The 17,693-nt window shown below is 34.9% G+C and overlaps 1 protein-coding gene across 10 annotated transcripts in view; it reads right to left on the bottom strand.

Annotated features, from left to right (window-relative positions):
• Nucleotides 1-3,225: 3,225 nt before the first annotated feature.
• Nucleotides 3,226-17,693, bottom strand: part of HELZ (helicase with zinc finger) — a 154,767-nt gene continuing 140,299 nt past the window's right edge. For all 10 annotated transcript variants that reach the window (XM_087441462.1, XM_087441458.1, XM_087441459.1 and 7 more), the window contains 2 exons: nt 8,712-8,964; nt 3,226-4,751 (listed from right to left, as the gene is read on the bottom strand). In XM_087441462.1, the coding sequence (XP_087297588.1) occupies nt 4,417-4,751; nt 8,712-8,964 (588 nt within the window). In that variant the 3' untranslated portion in view covers nt 3,226-4,416. The remainder of the gene's footprint in view (nt 4,752-8,711; nt 8,965-17,693) is intronic.

Raw genomic sequence — 17,693 nt, 5'->3', positions numbered from 1 at the left:
AATGTTAAACGTTATAAGATTCACTCCTTGTAACAATGGTCTTGAAATTGCTAATTAAACAGGTATGAAAGTAGTAAGGGTGAATGTAGCAGCTTTATAGTAAAATCTCAGCAAATAAACATCCAACCTCAAGGAGATGGAAAACACGGGAAGCCTAATATAACAAGCACTGAAGACTAACGTGCCACTTACTCTTTCATATCTTTATAATACGATGGACATCACTAAGTGTTATTTTGAACATGAAATCATAAAACATTATCCATTATTTCTAATTGCTAAGTAGTTTGTGGATCAGACGGCAAAGAGGGGAGAAAAATCAGATCCATCAAAACATTTCCTTCAAGATTTAGGAAGACACATGGGGTGGTGGTAGAAGCTGAGGGTTTTCATATGTTAAGGAAACAGCAAGAAATAATGTCTGGTAAATCATAAAAGATAAATTACTACCTTTGTGGAGCTAGAAGAAAAAACGGATGGTAGCCTAAATAACATTTTAAGGCAGTAATTTGTATCTTTCAATATATTTAAAGTTTTAATCTTGTATTTTTATAGACTTTTTCTGGGATTCCCTTTTTAAAAACAACTCCAATATGAAACAATGCTAAGTACGAGAGGTGTCTCTTTTAAAACGACTAGTTCAGTAAATCTAATTTCCTTAATAACAATAGTTGAAATCTAAGATTTATCTTGAAATTGTTTTTCACATCCTCGCTCTTAGGCAAGGTGGCTCTCTCTAGCCAAGGTAGCTAGAGATACATTCTTATATGTTTATAGGTTTGCTCTTGACATGTATAGACATAGAAAATATTAAACAGGTAAAATCAACTACACTAGAGCAAGATAATACTATATACTAATTATCTCAAAGTTACAAAATTCAGTTAGCTTTCTCAGCAATTTCAATGCCTCCATAAGGAAGGAAACTATTTTCACAAATAGGTCTTGGAGATTGCTATGCTTAATTATTAGGTAATGCTTATTCAGTGGGAATTCTGCTTATTTTACTTATTCTGCAATTCTTTGAACTGAAAAGACCAACTGATGTTTACATCCAACTTGAACTTATTCTAGAATCTCTGATGATAAAACCACACAAAGCAGTTTGTTATTTCATATATACAAAATGACTTGGATAGAAGCATACCTGTCTCAAGAAAGGAAAATTAAGGTCATGTTAGTTTAAATGGTCAATAATTAACTACTGACTAATGAAAAACAAAACTGCTATAACAATTTGGCAAAGCAGATGCCAAAACGGCAATCAAAACCCCTTTTAAAAACACACCAGAAAATATCCATGTTACACTGAACAAGGCTCTTCAAATGTTAACAAAAATTCATTTTTAATTAGGAAAAAAAATTGAGCATGACTAATTTACAAATTCTATCACCCAAAGAACTTCTTTAAGGTAAAAAAAGAAAATCTCAGTATCATTGAAATTAAAAAGCAAAATGAAGAAAAAATAGTTCTGGCAAGAAAAAGGAAACTTCAGAGTGATACAAAGAACAAAGAAGTAGAAAGACATCGTGTGAACAATTAATGTCACTAAGAAGATATCTATTCTGGAAGAAAAGGAAGTTGGTAATACTTGGTATTATCCAAGAGCTAACATCAAGTTTTCTTAAAAAACAAAGAAAGAGTGTTCCATCTGAACTCTAAGGTTGAACCTAGTATATAAAATAAGTTGTTTTCTCAGTCTGTTTTGTGGGTACTTGCTACTACTACCCAAGTACTATCCAAACAGCATGAATGGTACTCAGAAGCCACACCTCATTTCAATGGAAACTTGCAATGATTCCTGCAGTAAGACTTGCTCAACACCATTTCAAGATATCATGCATAAATAACAGATTTAAAGCCCAGTTGGAAAGATGGCATTAAGTAATGCTGAGAAAGAATAAGCTTGTTAGAGGTTGAAATACGCATTCAAAGCAGAATCTAAGAGTATCAGATGGAAACAACATTCAAATCCTTGAGTGGCTGTAGAAACAATGAGGAAATGAGGAACACTCAGATGCTTACAGCAGAGCAGTGGACTTAAGTGGCTGTTATTTTTAGTTTCTTAGAAATAACTGCTTAGAACAGGGATGTCACATCAACTTAACAGCTTCCCTATCCAAAGCCTCCAACATCAATATATTTATATGAGGTGGTGGGGTGTGCACATGACCTCTTTAAATATAAATATAAATAATTTAAAAACTGATATATTTTAAAGGTTCAAGTATGGAAAACAGAAAACTAGGCAATTACTTCATGACAAGGGGTTAACTGAAAGCCCTGACATGACAGTTGTCTTCATATTATCAACATGCTTGTGAACAGGTATCTGGCTTGTGTTGTAGTCCTATATATTTGTGGGGGAGGAGAATCTTCAGTGACGAGAATATTATTTTCATAGACATCCTCACATCAGGGAGATCTAATTTTCATTTGGGCTATGTCTTGAGCTTTGTCATAGAGTTGGAAACACATAGCTGTATGGCAAAAATTTTTCTTCTTTTCTGATAACTCAAGTATGTTGAGTAAAACTGGACATAGCTAAATGTGGTGATCTGACGTCATACAGAGAAAACGTGGTGCTGTCACTTGCTGGCTCCATTTTCCAGCTGTGATTTATACTAACCATTAACACGTCTGCAGTCTATAGGTCGACATCTGCCACCTCCCCCAGAGACCCGCGGCCTGGAACAGGAAGCCACATACAAACGTACTGCACTCTGCGCAGAAAGGCAGAACTCCAAGAGGCACTCTTCCTTTGTCCCGCAGCTTGACAGCCTTTCACTAAAGGCACTCTCTTCTCCTACACTGTCTGAGGGTGACAGGGGGTTTGCGCTGGCCAACATCAACTAAACTCCAGTCACATACGAGATGTAAGTAGTTTTTCTTTAGACTTGCCACTTTTCAACCCCGTTTTAAAAATGCACGGCGAGTACAGGAAGGCCTAGTCAAAAGCAGTCCTCCAAAAAACTAGTTTTAAATGGATCATCAGGATCCACTGGTTCATTTGCAATGTTTCCCAACCTCATCTTATTAAAAAAAAAAGGTTATACTGTAGTTTCAAGATATCTTTGAAGTATAAAAGTAGTACTACTAGATTAGGTAAACAGTAAGGACATGCATCGCTTCAAAAGTGTTACAAGACCACAAGTTTTAAGAGGGTAAATGTTTTCCTTTGGATTTTACCAAAGTTCATTCAAAACAATTTTTAGACCGTAGAATATGATAGCTATTTAAATTTTATATTTTTGTACAAGTTCAGTGGGGTTATTTCAGAATAATCGAAAGACATGAAAAACAAGGGTAGTTTTTTTGCCGCAGATTTTCATGAATTTTGATACATCTTTGACAGACATTCTATTTCTTCTTTAATGATGTTCCCCAAACAAAACAATTAGCAAAATATTTGAATTGCCATGTATAATGTCACATTTTAATGTAAACATCAAATAAGGTACCAAAATTTTTACTGGAGGGGAAAAAAAAACCTTAAAGCGGCACAATTCTTTATACCACTGGAGAGGGAGGGAAAGCTGGATTACAAACATTTACACATGCATAGTGAGAAAAAAAGGATTTTACTAAATTCACGCATTTTTAAAATAGTTATCAAGTCTACTAAGCACCAACAATCCTAAAAATTTTTCAGCTTCATGATTTGTTTAAAAAAAAAAACACTATCAAATTAACATTAAAAACAAGCTTGAAGTATAGCTTGTCCAAAAAATAACTAAGTATGCCAATGTTTTTCATGTTACAAAAAACGGTGGCATACGAAATACACCTGCAAGAATGCCTTTAACTCTATCCTACAGTGGATGGAGATTACAACAGCACATCATACATAGTCTAAAACTATAAAAGTTTTAGAATGCAGCATCTTGTCACAAAAAAAAGCTGATAAAACTTAAAGTATTTAGAAGATGCTGCCCCTTTATTTTAAAAAATTTTAAATGAATTTAAGCAAAAATAACATACATTTGTACATCAACTGGCCATTTCTGGTACAGAAACCCAGCATATGGTAATATTATTGAATAAATGTAAATGCTACTTACAATTTTTTTTCTTTTTAAATACATTTTAAACAAACTTTTTTTTCTTTTTTTTATAGTTGCACAATTAACCTCTTAGCTGCTAGCTTGATGCAAACATATGTAACAATACACAAATTTAAAAATATTTTTTATTCTACATAAAAGCTGTCAAAATTCCGACTCACATCAAAAATGCAAAATAATGGAATATACTTTTAAAAAATTAGTTGAAAGTCTAGCAGCAAAGCAATTAGGTGAGAACATATTTAATATTAAAACAAAGGGAACTGTGCATCTATAGATGAAGTCCAACTATCTTAATTCTATTGATACAAACAGAAATTAAAACACTCTCCCTTGAGGGAAAAAAAGTGATTATTTAAAATAGGAGTAAAAGCCATTGCTGCCCGATGAGCTCCCCAAGCTGAGTTCCTGGAACAGAGACAGAGGGTCGCTGCTCTTCTTGGCCTGCTCAGGCGGAGGCCTGGGCTTGGGAGGGGCCCGCAGAGCGCTGGCATAGGACATGGCGGGCTTGCTGCCCCCAGAGCTCTGCTGGCTGCTGCTGTTGGCTGACTCCGCGATCTGCTTGTTGGGCATGAGAGGGGGGAACTGGCCGAGATGCTGCAGCACATTATAGTTGAAGGAACTGGACACCTCGAAGTTTTCGGACTTCAGCTGATCCTCAGGAGGTTTGACGGTCTTAGGCAGAGCTAAAAGCAGAGAAGAGTAACACTGATTTAAGGGCAAGCCCGTGATACTCATGCATCTCATTAACTCAATGTGTCACAACTGTTCTCATCTCCAAGAACTCAGTGACAGTATATAGCCACAAGGACAGACAGCTTCTGCCAAAGAATGCTGAAATCACAACACCTCTAAGCAAACTTCTCTATCTTAGAAACACTCGAAAACGAATTAACTGTGTGAACTAGAATAGCTAACATATAAAAACTAAAGGTCAAGTGTGAAGGTTTGCTTTAAAAAAACTAATTTGTATGATTGTACACTTTGATATTTATTATATTAACTGCTCATAGTTTGAAAATGGGAAAAAGATGTTCTTTCTTAAATAAAAATTAGCTATATATACAGACTTCTGGTCAAAATAGCTTTTATTAATTAACCGAAGTAATAGTTGCATTGGATTCCATCTTAAAAACGCTACCTTTCCTTGTAATATATATTATAAGTAAACATGGAATAAGGTGGGGGAAAACAGTTATAAACTTTACTTCACATTTCCTATAATCTGCCTGACTTTCCAGGTCCTTTAAAATTTGACTCCACTTTTCCTAATTTCATTGCCCACTAGACCAGAACTTGTTTTCAAACATTGCTTTTGTTTTCAATCTTTAAAAAATTTAACTAACATTATAATAGATCATAATCATAATACATATTCACTGAGGATAACTTGGAAATTACACAAAAGACCAAAGAAGAAAATAACTCATTCTATTCCTAAATACCAGAGATAAGCCTTGACTTCTTAGTGTATTTCTTCCTAAGGAAGAAATATCTGCATCATATAATGCAGATATTTCATAACTTACTTAAGTAAATTCTCATTTTTAGAAATTTGGGTTATGGCCAATTTTTCACTTTTATACACTGTGATGTTAGTATAGATACATATTTCTAAATATTCATGACTATTTCCTCAGGATAAATCCCTAGAAGTATAATGGCTGGGTCATATGGTACATACACAATGAAAGCTTTGGTAACTATGGCCAAACTTCCCTACAGGAAGATACTGCCCACTTATACTCAACCAACAATGTTTGCCCATTTCTGTACACAATACAGGTGTTAATGTTTTTTTTAACCTGAGCCTATTTTATAAATGAATAATTATCTTGTTGTAGTTCTGATTTGCATGTCTTTGATTACTGGTGATTATGGACATTTTTCCCCATGTTTATTACCTATTTGTGAATTGGGAGGTTAAGGTGAAAGTATTTCATTTTTGTGTCTTAGTATTTCATTGACTCAATGCTAATTTCATTGTACTATTTTATTTTATTTTAATTTAATTATTATTTTTTTTGGTAAGGAAGATCGGCCCTGAGCTAACATCTGCCAATCCTCCTCTTTTTGCTGAGAAAGACTGGCCCTGGGCTAACCTCCATGCCCATCTTCCTCCACTTTATATGGGACACCGCCACAGCATGGCTTGCCAAGTGGTGCGCGTGCACTTAACTGCTTGCGCCACCGGGCCGGCCCCATGTACTACTTTAAAACTTTGAAAATTCATAAAATTATTCAAAATTACTTTAAAACAGTATCTTTCCAGAACATTGATCACTTTTCTGTCTAAATGTCACTCATTTTGTGAATGAAACAACTGCTTTTAAGAGCATTAGTTTAACTAACATTTCAATATAAAAGTGGCCTGTACTGCCTAACATAATACATAAAATAAACATTTTATTGGCTGTTTAAGAACTTACTATTTTTATTTACTAAGATTTATTATTTAACTATGTTCTCATTTTCATGACAAGATAATTAGTTTAAAATGTTTTCAATTAAATAATAAATACTTACAAAATAATATTTTAGAGGCAGTTTAACCTAATGCCTATGTTCTTATCTAACCATAAATGTAAAATCTCTATTAATTTGACTGACCAGATACACTCCAGATAAGACAAATTATTCTTTAAAACTATGAATTTTACTAACCTGACAACCAAAGATTTTTTTCAAAATACATATCTCTATCTAATCTTCAATTTTCATTTGTGCATTAAAAGAAAATGCCTGATAAAGTATGTCTGATCACCAAGATAAGTGAATAGAACCCAAATACACCAGTGTTGGAGAGGCGAACCCCACCGCACCGTGGACACCACCACACGTAAAGGCCCAGCAGTGCAAGTGGATCACCCCTTGATCACACAGGACCTGTTTCATTATCTCCTTCCTCAGCAGGCATTTACCAAGAGCCTGAAGTGTGATCAGTGCCCAAATGGGAAATCCAAAGTTCAAAAAGCTCAAAGACATGGTCTCTGCTCTCAAGCTTACAACTGTGGAGAAAATATGGCCATGTCAGACACAATGACCTCTTTTAAATTCCAAACCAATATACTATAAAGTTTTCTTCAACTCAAGAACTAAATCTTAAACTTTGGAAAGAAGTTTCCCATCTGGTGATTATTTTCCTTCTGATTCACCACTGGCAATTTCCATGTTTCTCTAAAAATAAATAAATAAATAAATAAATAAATAAATAAATACTGATAGACAAGAAGTTGTCCTTCAGGATATAAGTGATTTTGAATTAATTTTTTAATACTTAACTAAGTTTACTTTCAACTAAAGAATACTACAATTTGTCTTCTAGCAATGAAGAAATAATTTTATATTTGTGGAAAAGATACCATAAATGACATGCACTTTGGGCATTTGTTCAGGAACCTTTTACCTTATCAGCTCAGGTCAGATTTTTATTGATTTTGGCCAAAAGCTATCCTAAAATTTAGGTGGGAGAAAAAAAAGAGAAATGATGTTTCTTTAAAATAAATTATAATAAGCAAAACAACTAAAAAGTAACAAATTTTTGTCACTGATTTGTAATTTACATGTTTCTCAGGAAATTCAAATATGATAATGAGTGTATTTATGTCAGCCCTTTAAAATTACAAAGCAACCCCAGGAAAACTACAGCAGCTTATACACAGTGGTACCAATGAATGTTTAAAGATTAAAATGACAATGTTTCTTGCCAGGAAACAAAACCAAAATCTTCTTAATGCTTTTTTCCCTACCATTGTCTATTGTTCTAAAAATATGATTTGCATGGCTCATACTCAAAAATGGGTCAGTTACAGAAACAATGGATTCACATTCTAAACAAGAACAAAATTAATGTCAAATACAAAGGTTGATGTTACCAGGGCAGAAATTCACCAAAGATCACAGACTTGTTCACAAAGCTCAATGTCTACAGCCTACAAAGAGAAGGCTGAAGATGGGAGAATTCAAATAGTATCATTCTTTACATTTAACATTTCTTTACATTCAACAGAACAAAAGTGCATTCCTGTTCAAGGCTAAAGAGGAAGACTCTGGACTTCCCACCATACAACACCAGTTCAGAGCTTTGTCCATTCCAATGCCTTTCTATGCCTTTTTTTTTTCTCATTAGCTTTGGCTTTCTCAGTTCATTAGAATACACGGAATAAACACAGGATTTCTAAATCTCAAAACGTTAGACTTGACTGGTTTCTCTCGTGACCAAACTCTATTGTATAGCAAACTGTAAACAATTTTATTGACAATAAATCCTTGAAAACTAATATTGACTAACCAACACCCACCCCCAATCCTAGGAAAAAAAACCCCAAAAATCAGATAACAAATTTTTCCCAAGCAAAGGTGATTCTATCTATTTAGATATGTTTTAAGTTCCATTACTTCTTCATTTATTCACAGGTCAAAATGATCAAAATGATTAGTTCCTAAATATGGATAGATCTAAATATGGAACCAATATATTCCTAAATTAATATGGATGCCTGAGGCACACCTATGAGCTATGAACACTAAATATTGTTCAAAGATAATAATGCAAATGGGGGACATAGGAGAAGAAAAACTCCATAAACATCCAGGAGCTGAGTAGTTAAAATTGCAGTTTTAGCAACCCACCAACTCTGTCTTACCTATCAACTCTCTGGGCTGAGCTGTCCTGCTGGATCCATTGCACGGAATGTTCTGATAGGGGGTAGATGAGGTCGTATTTACCCAGGACTCCGGGGATGAAAAGTTGAAAGAAGATTGGTTATTATGGTCCTGAAGCTCTTTACACTGAGCAAGACTGTCTTGAGGAGTGCTTACATCTTCAGAACAAGGCTGGACTGAGCTAGATGAGATTCTTCTTTGGTACAAGGGCCGACCAGGTCCTCGGGGTTCATACTACACGAAGAAAAAGAATGTCTCATAAATCAGTGAAACTTACACCCACCACCCTTAGGTACACATCAATCTCACTGTATTCAGCAGAAATTCTCAAAAATATTCTCCTCTGTGACTATGAAAACCCCCAAAAAGCAGCTTGATCTCTGCACATGGTGTCAGGAGAACTGTCAAAACTCCGTTCTGGCCATTAGTAGGTAGTCCTATGACAGCACACATCTAACTTCTGCTTTTGTTTTCTTGTCTGTAAAATATGGAGCTGAACTACTTGTCTTCAGTTCTAAAATTCTATTGACGTTTTAGGTAACATCAGATTACGAATAAGAATGAAGAAGCATATCTGCACAAAATAAAATGGGGAAATTATAGTCATGATCAATTGAATCACAGCCATCTTGACAGAGTCATCCATTCTCGACTCATCTCTTGGGCCTGAACTTTCACACCTCCTGATTTCTTACACCTGATGGCAAGATACGATTCCTCTTGCCCAACCGAAGTTCTCCTGATTGGACTCACGGCATGTCTTTTAGACAGTCTTCAATTAACACAGAACATTCATTACTTTCTTCAAAAAATCTTTTATAAGTTTGACATTCAATTAACTTATTCCTTATATTTTCTCCTCCTTAAACTGCACAACCCAAACTCCTTTAACCCTGCTGACAAGATCTATTTGCCAGCCATTTTAAGACTTTCTATTGTTACCTAAGTACTGTCCAATTTTTTCCTGCCTGACTGCTGTGACCACTAGTCAGTCTCAGGTCTAGTGGCAATGCAGTATGGAGGAGTGGTCAGGTGTGCCGCTTCAGTCTAGAGCCAGACTATTGGCGTTAGACTTCAGGCTGCCTTTTACCCACAGTGTCACCCTGGGCAACTGACTTAACCTCTTAGGAACTTCATCGGTAAACATGGCTTCATCATCCACAGTACCTACCTCTTAGGACTGTTGTAAGAATTAAATGAGTTCAGCATATATGGCATTTACAACTGTTCCTGGCACATAAGAAGGGTTTGTTGTTATACAATTGTTTTAATGTAACATATAAAGATAACACATTAGATCTTAAATGACAGAATGGGATTGGCTTTTTATTGCTCCCTTTTTCCCCCCCCAATAATAACAGGTTTGCTATGCAGTTTGTGGTTATTATGATTTTGAGGAATCTTTTACTATTGTTGCTAGCAATAGTTGGAAATCAGGAACTAGAGGTTAGATTACAAAGATGAGAGAGATGAATTGGCACAGTAATAGCAGGATGTTTTTTGGGAATATAAGACAGCACAAGCAGATAGTGTCAGGCCAATTAAATGGGGGAAACTGTGGGTATAAGCACTGTGAGGGTAAAGCACTGCAAGTCATCACAAATGGAACCAGTATGGATACAAACCAGGGACGGGAATGGGTCTGGACTGGCTGCCCTTGTGCAGAAAGGCAGGAAAGGGTGGGAGGGGAGCAATTCTCCCACTATTAAATGATGAGTGTCCAGGTCAGTTCTGCATTTCCAAAGTTTTAGCTACTGGATGAGGAAGGCAAGAGATAATACTTCCATCTAGTTAATCCCTTTTCTCATATATTTTTATTCTTCTGTCTCTAAGTATAACATCTAAATTCATCTTTAATTTTACTCTGCTTTAAAGGCAGTTTTTTCCAATGGTCAAGATCATTCTAAATTTTATTCTGGTTTTCTAGAATATTAACCATCCTAATTTAGTGTCAACTGTGAATTTAATCAGCACATTTGAAATTTCTTTGTCTAAGGTCATTAAATTATGGTCTTGAGTAGAATCACCAACCTTTCTAAACTGCTTTATGTTCTCTACGGCTGGGCAATCCCTGAATGACTGATCACAACAGCTGGTCCAGCATGTCTTTTTTATCAAGGTTTGTTACGAAAGTGATTAGCTCTTAGAATCAAAATGAAGTGGATCTTTCTATTACCATGCCCTGAGTGTTTAGCTCAGTCACAATCTGTAGGAGATCACATTCTAAGGTCTTTATGTATGAACACTAAAGTACAAAACTAATGTCTGTTATGGCCTCAGAAAGAACAGGTTATAATAATCAAATCTCCTGGTGATACAGAACACTAAATATACACATGAGTTTCAGGCATTAACTTTATAAGCCATGTTTCATTAAATACTGAACATACATACACTGGTAGTACTAAACAAACATCTTTTTGTAATAATAGAGATATGAACCTGAAAGCTTAAATGAGGAAAATCAGAAAGCAACAGAAGACTGATATAAAAGGAGACAATACTCAATTAAACTGTTTAGAAAACGTGTATCATTTGTATCTTCTAAACTGAAATCCAAAAACATCACACAGTTGACACGCACAGCAGGACTTGTGGAAGTATTGTGTAACTTATTTATAACAGCTCCTAAGCAGATATTGACAAGATGAATGTGTAGATGAAATATGAAATTCAGTTTCAAATCACATTATGAATATGATTGATCCTTTATGTTAGAAAAAGAACCCAAACTTGAAATTGTTTTAATGTTCTTAAAATCAGATAAACATGTTTAAGATTTTATATATATATAAAGCTTACACATATATACATATATATATATGTACATCTATTTCATGATGAAGGTAAATGCGTGAATATATGATTTGCTACTTTGGAACCTGTTCTCAAAGGTAATTTGAGTACAGGCAGAGAAATCTTGATGACAACTAAATAAAATGGTTTATGTATCAAATAAATCACATTTTAGCAGTTTTGTAGTTTTCAGCATACAGATCCTGTACAGGTTTTGTTAGATTTACACCTAAGTATTTCATTTTTCTTTGAGTTATTGTACTGGTATTGGCTTTTACATTTTGGTTTCCAGTTGTACACTGCTAATATATAGAAGTGAGATTGATTTGTGTGTGTTAACCTTATATCCTGAAACCTTGCTAAATTCACATTAGCCATAGGATTTTTGTTGGTTTGTTTTCTGGGTAGATTCCTTGGGTTTTTCTACATTGACAATCACGTCATCTGTGAATAGAGAGAGTTTTATGTCTTCCTTTCCAATCTTTATGCCTTTTCTTTCTTTTTCTTGCTGTACTGCACCGGCTAAGACTTCCAGTATAATGTTGAATAGGAGTGCTGAGAGTGGACATCTTACCTTGTTTCTAATCCTGGAGAGAAAGCATTCAGGCTCTACCATTAAGTATGATGGTAGCTGTACGAATTTTATAGGTGCCCTTTAACAGGCTGAAGAAGTCCCCTTCTAGTTCTAATTTGCCAAGGGTTTTTATGAGTGGATATTGTGTTTTGTCAAATGTGTGTGGGTTTTTTGGTATCTATTGACATAACTATGTGATTTTTGTCCTTACACTATTAGTATGGTGGATTACACTGATTTATTTTCAAATACTGAACAAGCCTTGCATTCTGGGAATAAGCCTTGATATGGTCATAGGGTATTATTCTTTTTTTATATATGGCTGAATTCAATTTGCTCATGTTTTGTTGCATTTGCATTGATGTCCACAGATATCAGTCTGTAGTTTTCTCTTTTTTGTACTGTCTTTGTCTAGTTTTGGTATCTGAGTAATGCTGGCCATATACAGTAAGTTGAGAAGTGTTCCCTTCTCTTCCATTCTCTGAAAGAGATGGTGTAAATTGGTGGTATTTCTTTTACATGTTTGGAGGAATTCAGTAGTGAACCATCTGGGCCTGAAGATCTCTTCTGTGAAAGGTTTTTAAACTACAAATTCAATTTCTTTAACAGTTATAAGACTATTCACATGCCATCTATTTCCTCTTGAGTTTTTGTAGTTTGTGGCGTTCAAAGAAGTGGTCCATGTTATCTAAGTTGTTGAATTTACATGCACAGAGTTGTTCACACTATTTCCTTATTATAATCCTTTTAATGTCTACTGGGCCTGTAGTGATATCTCCTCTTTCAATCCTGATGCTGATAGTTTGTGTCTTCTTTTCTTTGTCAATCTTGCTAAAGGTTTATCAATTTTATTGATCTTTGCAAAGAACGGGCTTTGGGTGTCATGATTTTTCTGTTTTCATTTTTATTGAATTCTGCTCTCATCTTTATTATTTCCTTCCTTCTGCTTGATTTTAATTTATTTTACTCTTCCTTTTCTAATTTCTTAGGATAGAAACTTAGATTATTGATCTGAGACCTTTCTTCTTTTCTAATATAAGCATTTAATGCTATAAAATTCCCTCTGGCATTGCTTTAGCTGCATCACACAAATTTGGGCATTTTATATTTTCATTCAGTTCAAAAATTTCTAATTTCCCTGAGACTTCCTCTTTAATCCATGAACTATTTAGATATGTGCCGTTTAACTTCCAAGTTTTGGAGATTTTGTTGTTATCCTTCAGTTATGCATTCCTTATTCCATATTATGGTAAGGTAACATTATTTTGTTGGTGAATGTTACACGTGCACTTGGAAGGATTGTGTATTATGCTGTTGTTGGTTGCAGTGTTCTATAAATGTCAACTAAATTCAGTTGGTTAATGATGTTGTTCAGTTTCTTCTATATCCTGGCTGATTTTCTGTCTACTAGATCTATTAAATACTGAGAGAGGAGTGTTGAAGTCTCAAACTATAACTGTGGATTTGTCTATTACTCCTAGTTTTTGCTTCATCTATTTTGAAGCTCTGTTGTTAGATGCATACACATTTAGAATTGTTATGCCCTTTAATGAACTGACCCTTTTATCAATATCTAATGTCCCCAGTAATTTTCTTTGCTCTGAAGTCTACTTTGATACTAATATAGCTACTCTGACTTTCTTTTGATTAGTCTTTGTATGGTATATCTTTTTCCATCCTTTTGCTTTTAACTGCCTATATCATTACATTTGAAATGTTTCTTGTAGATAGCATATACTTAGGACTATTCTAAAAACCCGTTCTGACAATCTCTGACTTTTAATTGGTATGTTTAGATTATGTATATAACATAATTACTCATGCTTGGATTTAACTCAATTGTCTTATGATTTGTTTTCTGTTTGTTTCCTCTGTTTTATGTTTCTTTGTTTCCCCTTTCCTGCCTTCTTTTGAGTTATCTGAACATGTTTTAGTATTCCATTTTAATGGAATTCCATTTTAATTTTTCTATTGTGATTCTGACTATATCTTTTTGTATAAGTTTTTTAGTAGTTGTTCTAGGGATAATGGAATAATACATAATTAACATTCTACAGTCTACTTAGAATCTATATTTTATCACTTCAATTAGGATGTAGAAACCTTACCACCATCTTAGGTCCTTTACCTTTCCTCCTTTATGCTATAGTTGTTTTATATACTACACCTATATACACTGAAAAACAATCAGACAATGTTATATATATTTTTCTCTCAACTGTCAAACAATTTTTATGGAATTCAAGGAGAATAGTTTATTTATCCAGATATTTACTGTATCTGTTGTTCAACCCTCATTGCTGATATGTCAGGTTTCCTTCTGGTATCAGAAGGAAGAACCTTCTTCTGAAGAACTTTCTTTAACAATTCTTTCAGACGAGGTCTGCTGGCTACAAATTCTCTTAGTTTTCCTTCATCAGAGAACGTACCTTCATTCCTGAAGGATAGTCTTGCTGCCTATATATTTCTGGCTTACCAGTTCTTTTCTTTCAGTACTTTAAAAATATTTTTGTCACTTTCTTCTGGTCTCCATGGTTTCTGAGGAGAAATATTCAGTCATTTGAATCACTGTTCTCTAATGAGATGTGCTGCTTTTCTCTGGCTGCTTTCAAGATTATTTTTCTTAGTTTTCAGCCATTTGATTATAATATGTCTAGGTGTAGATTTCTTTGAGTTTATCCTCCTTGGGATTCACTCTGCTCTTTAAATCTATAGGCTTATGTCTTTCACCAAACTTGGGAAGTTTTCGGCTATTAGTTTGTCAAAAATTATTTTCCAGCATCACACTTTTTCTCTTCTCCTCCTTGGACTCTGATGAAATGAACACTCAGCGTTTCATTTTTGTCCCACAGGTCTCTGAGGCTCTGTTCTCTTCTTTTTTCCCCTTCAAACTTTGTTCTCATTGTTGTCTATATTGGATAAGTTCTATCAATCTTCAAGTTCACTGACTCTTTCCTCTGTCATTTCCATCTTGCTATTGAGTCCACTGAGTTTTAACTTTTGGTTGTTGCATTTTTCAGTTTTAAAATGTCCACTTGGTTCTTTTTTTATATCTGACACTTTTTTTTTTTTAACATTTGCTTCAAGAACATTTGTGATTGCTCTTTGGAACATATTAATAATAAGGTGCTTTAAAGTGTTTTTCAGATAATTCCAAAATCTATGCCATCTCCTCATTGGCATCTGTTGACTGTCTTTTCCTGCGTGAGTTGAGATTTCCAAAATTTCTTATATGCTGAGTAATTTTGGATTGTATCTTTGACATTTTAAATATTAAGTTATAAGACTTTGGGTTTAAATCCTATGGAGAGTGTTGATATTTTTGTTTTAGCAGGCAATTGATCTGGTAACGTTTAGGCTAGAAGTTCCAACTTGCCTTCTGTGGGCTATGGTTCCAAAGTCAGTTCAGTTTTCAAAGCTTTTGTGGTGCTATGTGGATCTGTATTGAGTGTGTGCCACTCTGGATTCAGTCTGTGACCTGGGCAGAGGTCTATCAATTAGCTCAGCTCTCAATGACTTTGTTATGCTAATTAGGATCCAATCCATGCATGCATAAGTCAGAGTTGAGCCCATGAATTTATAAAGAATTCTATAGGGTCACTTTTTTTGTGTGTGAGGAAGATCGGCCCTGAGCTAACATCTGCCAATCCTCCTCTTTTTTGCTGAGGAAGACTGGCCCTGAGCTAACATCCATGCCCATCTTCCTCTACTTTATATGGGATGCCACCACAGCATGGCTTAACAAGTGGTGCACTGGTGCCCACCCGGGATCCCAACTGGCGAACGCTGGGCCACCGCAGCGGAGTGCGCGCACCTAACCGCTTGCGCCACCAGGCCGGCCCCAGGGTCACTTTCTTAAGCTCTTCCTCTCCGTGATCTTCTTGGTAATTTCCAGTTCCTTGGGACTCTCCTTTATAGTCTTCTCACTTGAAACTACCCACCTCTACAATTGTGCGGTATCTAGGGCCAAGGGGCAGGAGGACAGAAAGAATAAAAGGTAACGAGGTTTGGCAACACCCTCCTGGAACCACAATTCCACCAAACAGAGATGATTCCCCTCCCTCAGCGTTTTGGCTCCTGCAGCTTTTTGTTGTGACTAAGGCCACTGCAGTGGAATTTTTGATTCCATATTGCAACTAATCTTTAAGAAACTACCATTTGCTGAATTTTGGTATAGTATCAAAGGAAAATATCTACAATTACCTGAAAAAGCTATTAAAATTCCCCTTTTCAAGTACATATCTGTGTGACAGAATTTTCTTCACATACCTCAATCAAAATGACATACTGCAACACATTTGCAAAACTGTGAAAAAATGGTACTCTCCTTGCTAAATATTTTTGTTTTGGAAAATACAGTTATTTTTATAAAAATGTTATTTATGTTAACAGGTAATGGCTTATCATTATAATTTTAAAATGAATTAATAATTATTCTAAAATTTTCAGTTTTAAACATTGATAGCTTGTATAAAAAACTATTGATAGTTTTTAAATATTGTATAAACAAAAGCTCTTTGAGATCCTCTTGAAATACTCATAAAGCTATTGACTGAATAACCTCTTGTAATAGTAAAAGACTGGAATCAATCCAAATGTCCACCAGACAAATAAACTATGGTACAGCTATATAATGAAAGTACTACGTAGCTATAAAAGGAATGAGGAAGATTTCTACATACTGCTATGGATGAGCTCCAATCTGTCCAGGTACACAACAATATGTGTAATACGTTACCTTTACTCTAAGAAAGGGAAGAATATGTACATACATATAAGTATTTGTTTATATTTTCAGAAAGAAATAACGGACAGATAAACTAAAAAATAATAATAATGGTTATCTATAGAGGGAAGGGATGAGCTAGGGGTAGAGAAAAGGAACCGAAGTTTAACCTCTGTGAATATTGCTTGTTTTATAATTTGGACTTTGAGACTATGTACTAATAAATGTTTCTTAAAATCAAAATTAGATTTCAACAAAGCAATCCTTAAAAATAAAAAACAAGGGGCCGGCCCAGCGGCGTAAGCTGTTAAGTGTGCGTGCTCCGCTGCGGCGGCCCGGGGTTCGCCGGTTTGGATGCCAGGCGCGCACCGACACACCGCTTGTCAAGCCATGCTGTGGCAGTGTCCCATATAAAGTGGAGGAAGATGGGCACACATGTTAGCCTGGGGCCAGTCTTCCTCAGCAAAAAGAGAGGAGGATTGGCAGATGTTAGCTCAGGGCCGATCTTCCTCACAAAAAACAAAATAAAATAAAAAAATAAAAAACAAATAGAAATAAACTCAAATGTTTGTCAAATGGGTACTATAACCACAAACAGAAGAGTTATTTCAAATGCCTTTAAAATCCAGTATTTTAACTAAATATATCTATGGGATATAGCCTTAGGACTAAATGAACCACAAAGATATTTTCAACTGCATTTATTGCTAATCTAGCATTAGTATTGTTATTATAAAACTATTATATATACATATACACACATATACATCTATCTATCTATGTGTATGTATAAACATATAGATAAAGCAAATAAGTAGTTCTGTTAGTCATTCATTAGGAACCATAATTTTTAGTGTAAAAGAAAAT

This window comes from Ceratotherium simum, chromosome 16 (assembly GCF_057802395.1).
Source record: "Ceratotherium simum simum isolate JZ-2026a chromosome 16, ASM5780239v1, whole genome shotgun sequence".
Lineage (NCBI taxonomy): Eukaryota > Metazoa > Chordata > Mammalia > Perissodactyla > Rhinocerotidae > Ceratotherium > Ceratotherium simum.
The sequence above is the reverse complement of the archived record's forward strand: the minus strand, read 5'-3'. Positions and strand labels throughout refer to the sequence as shown.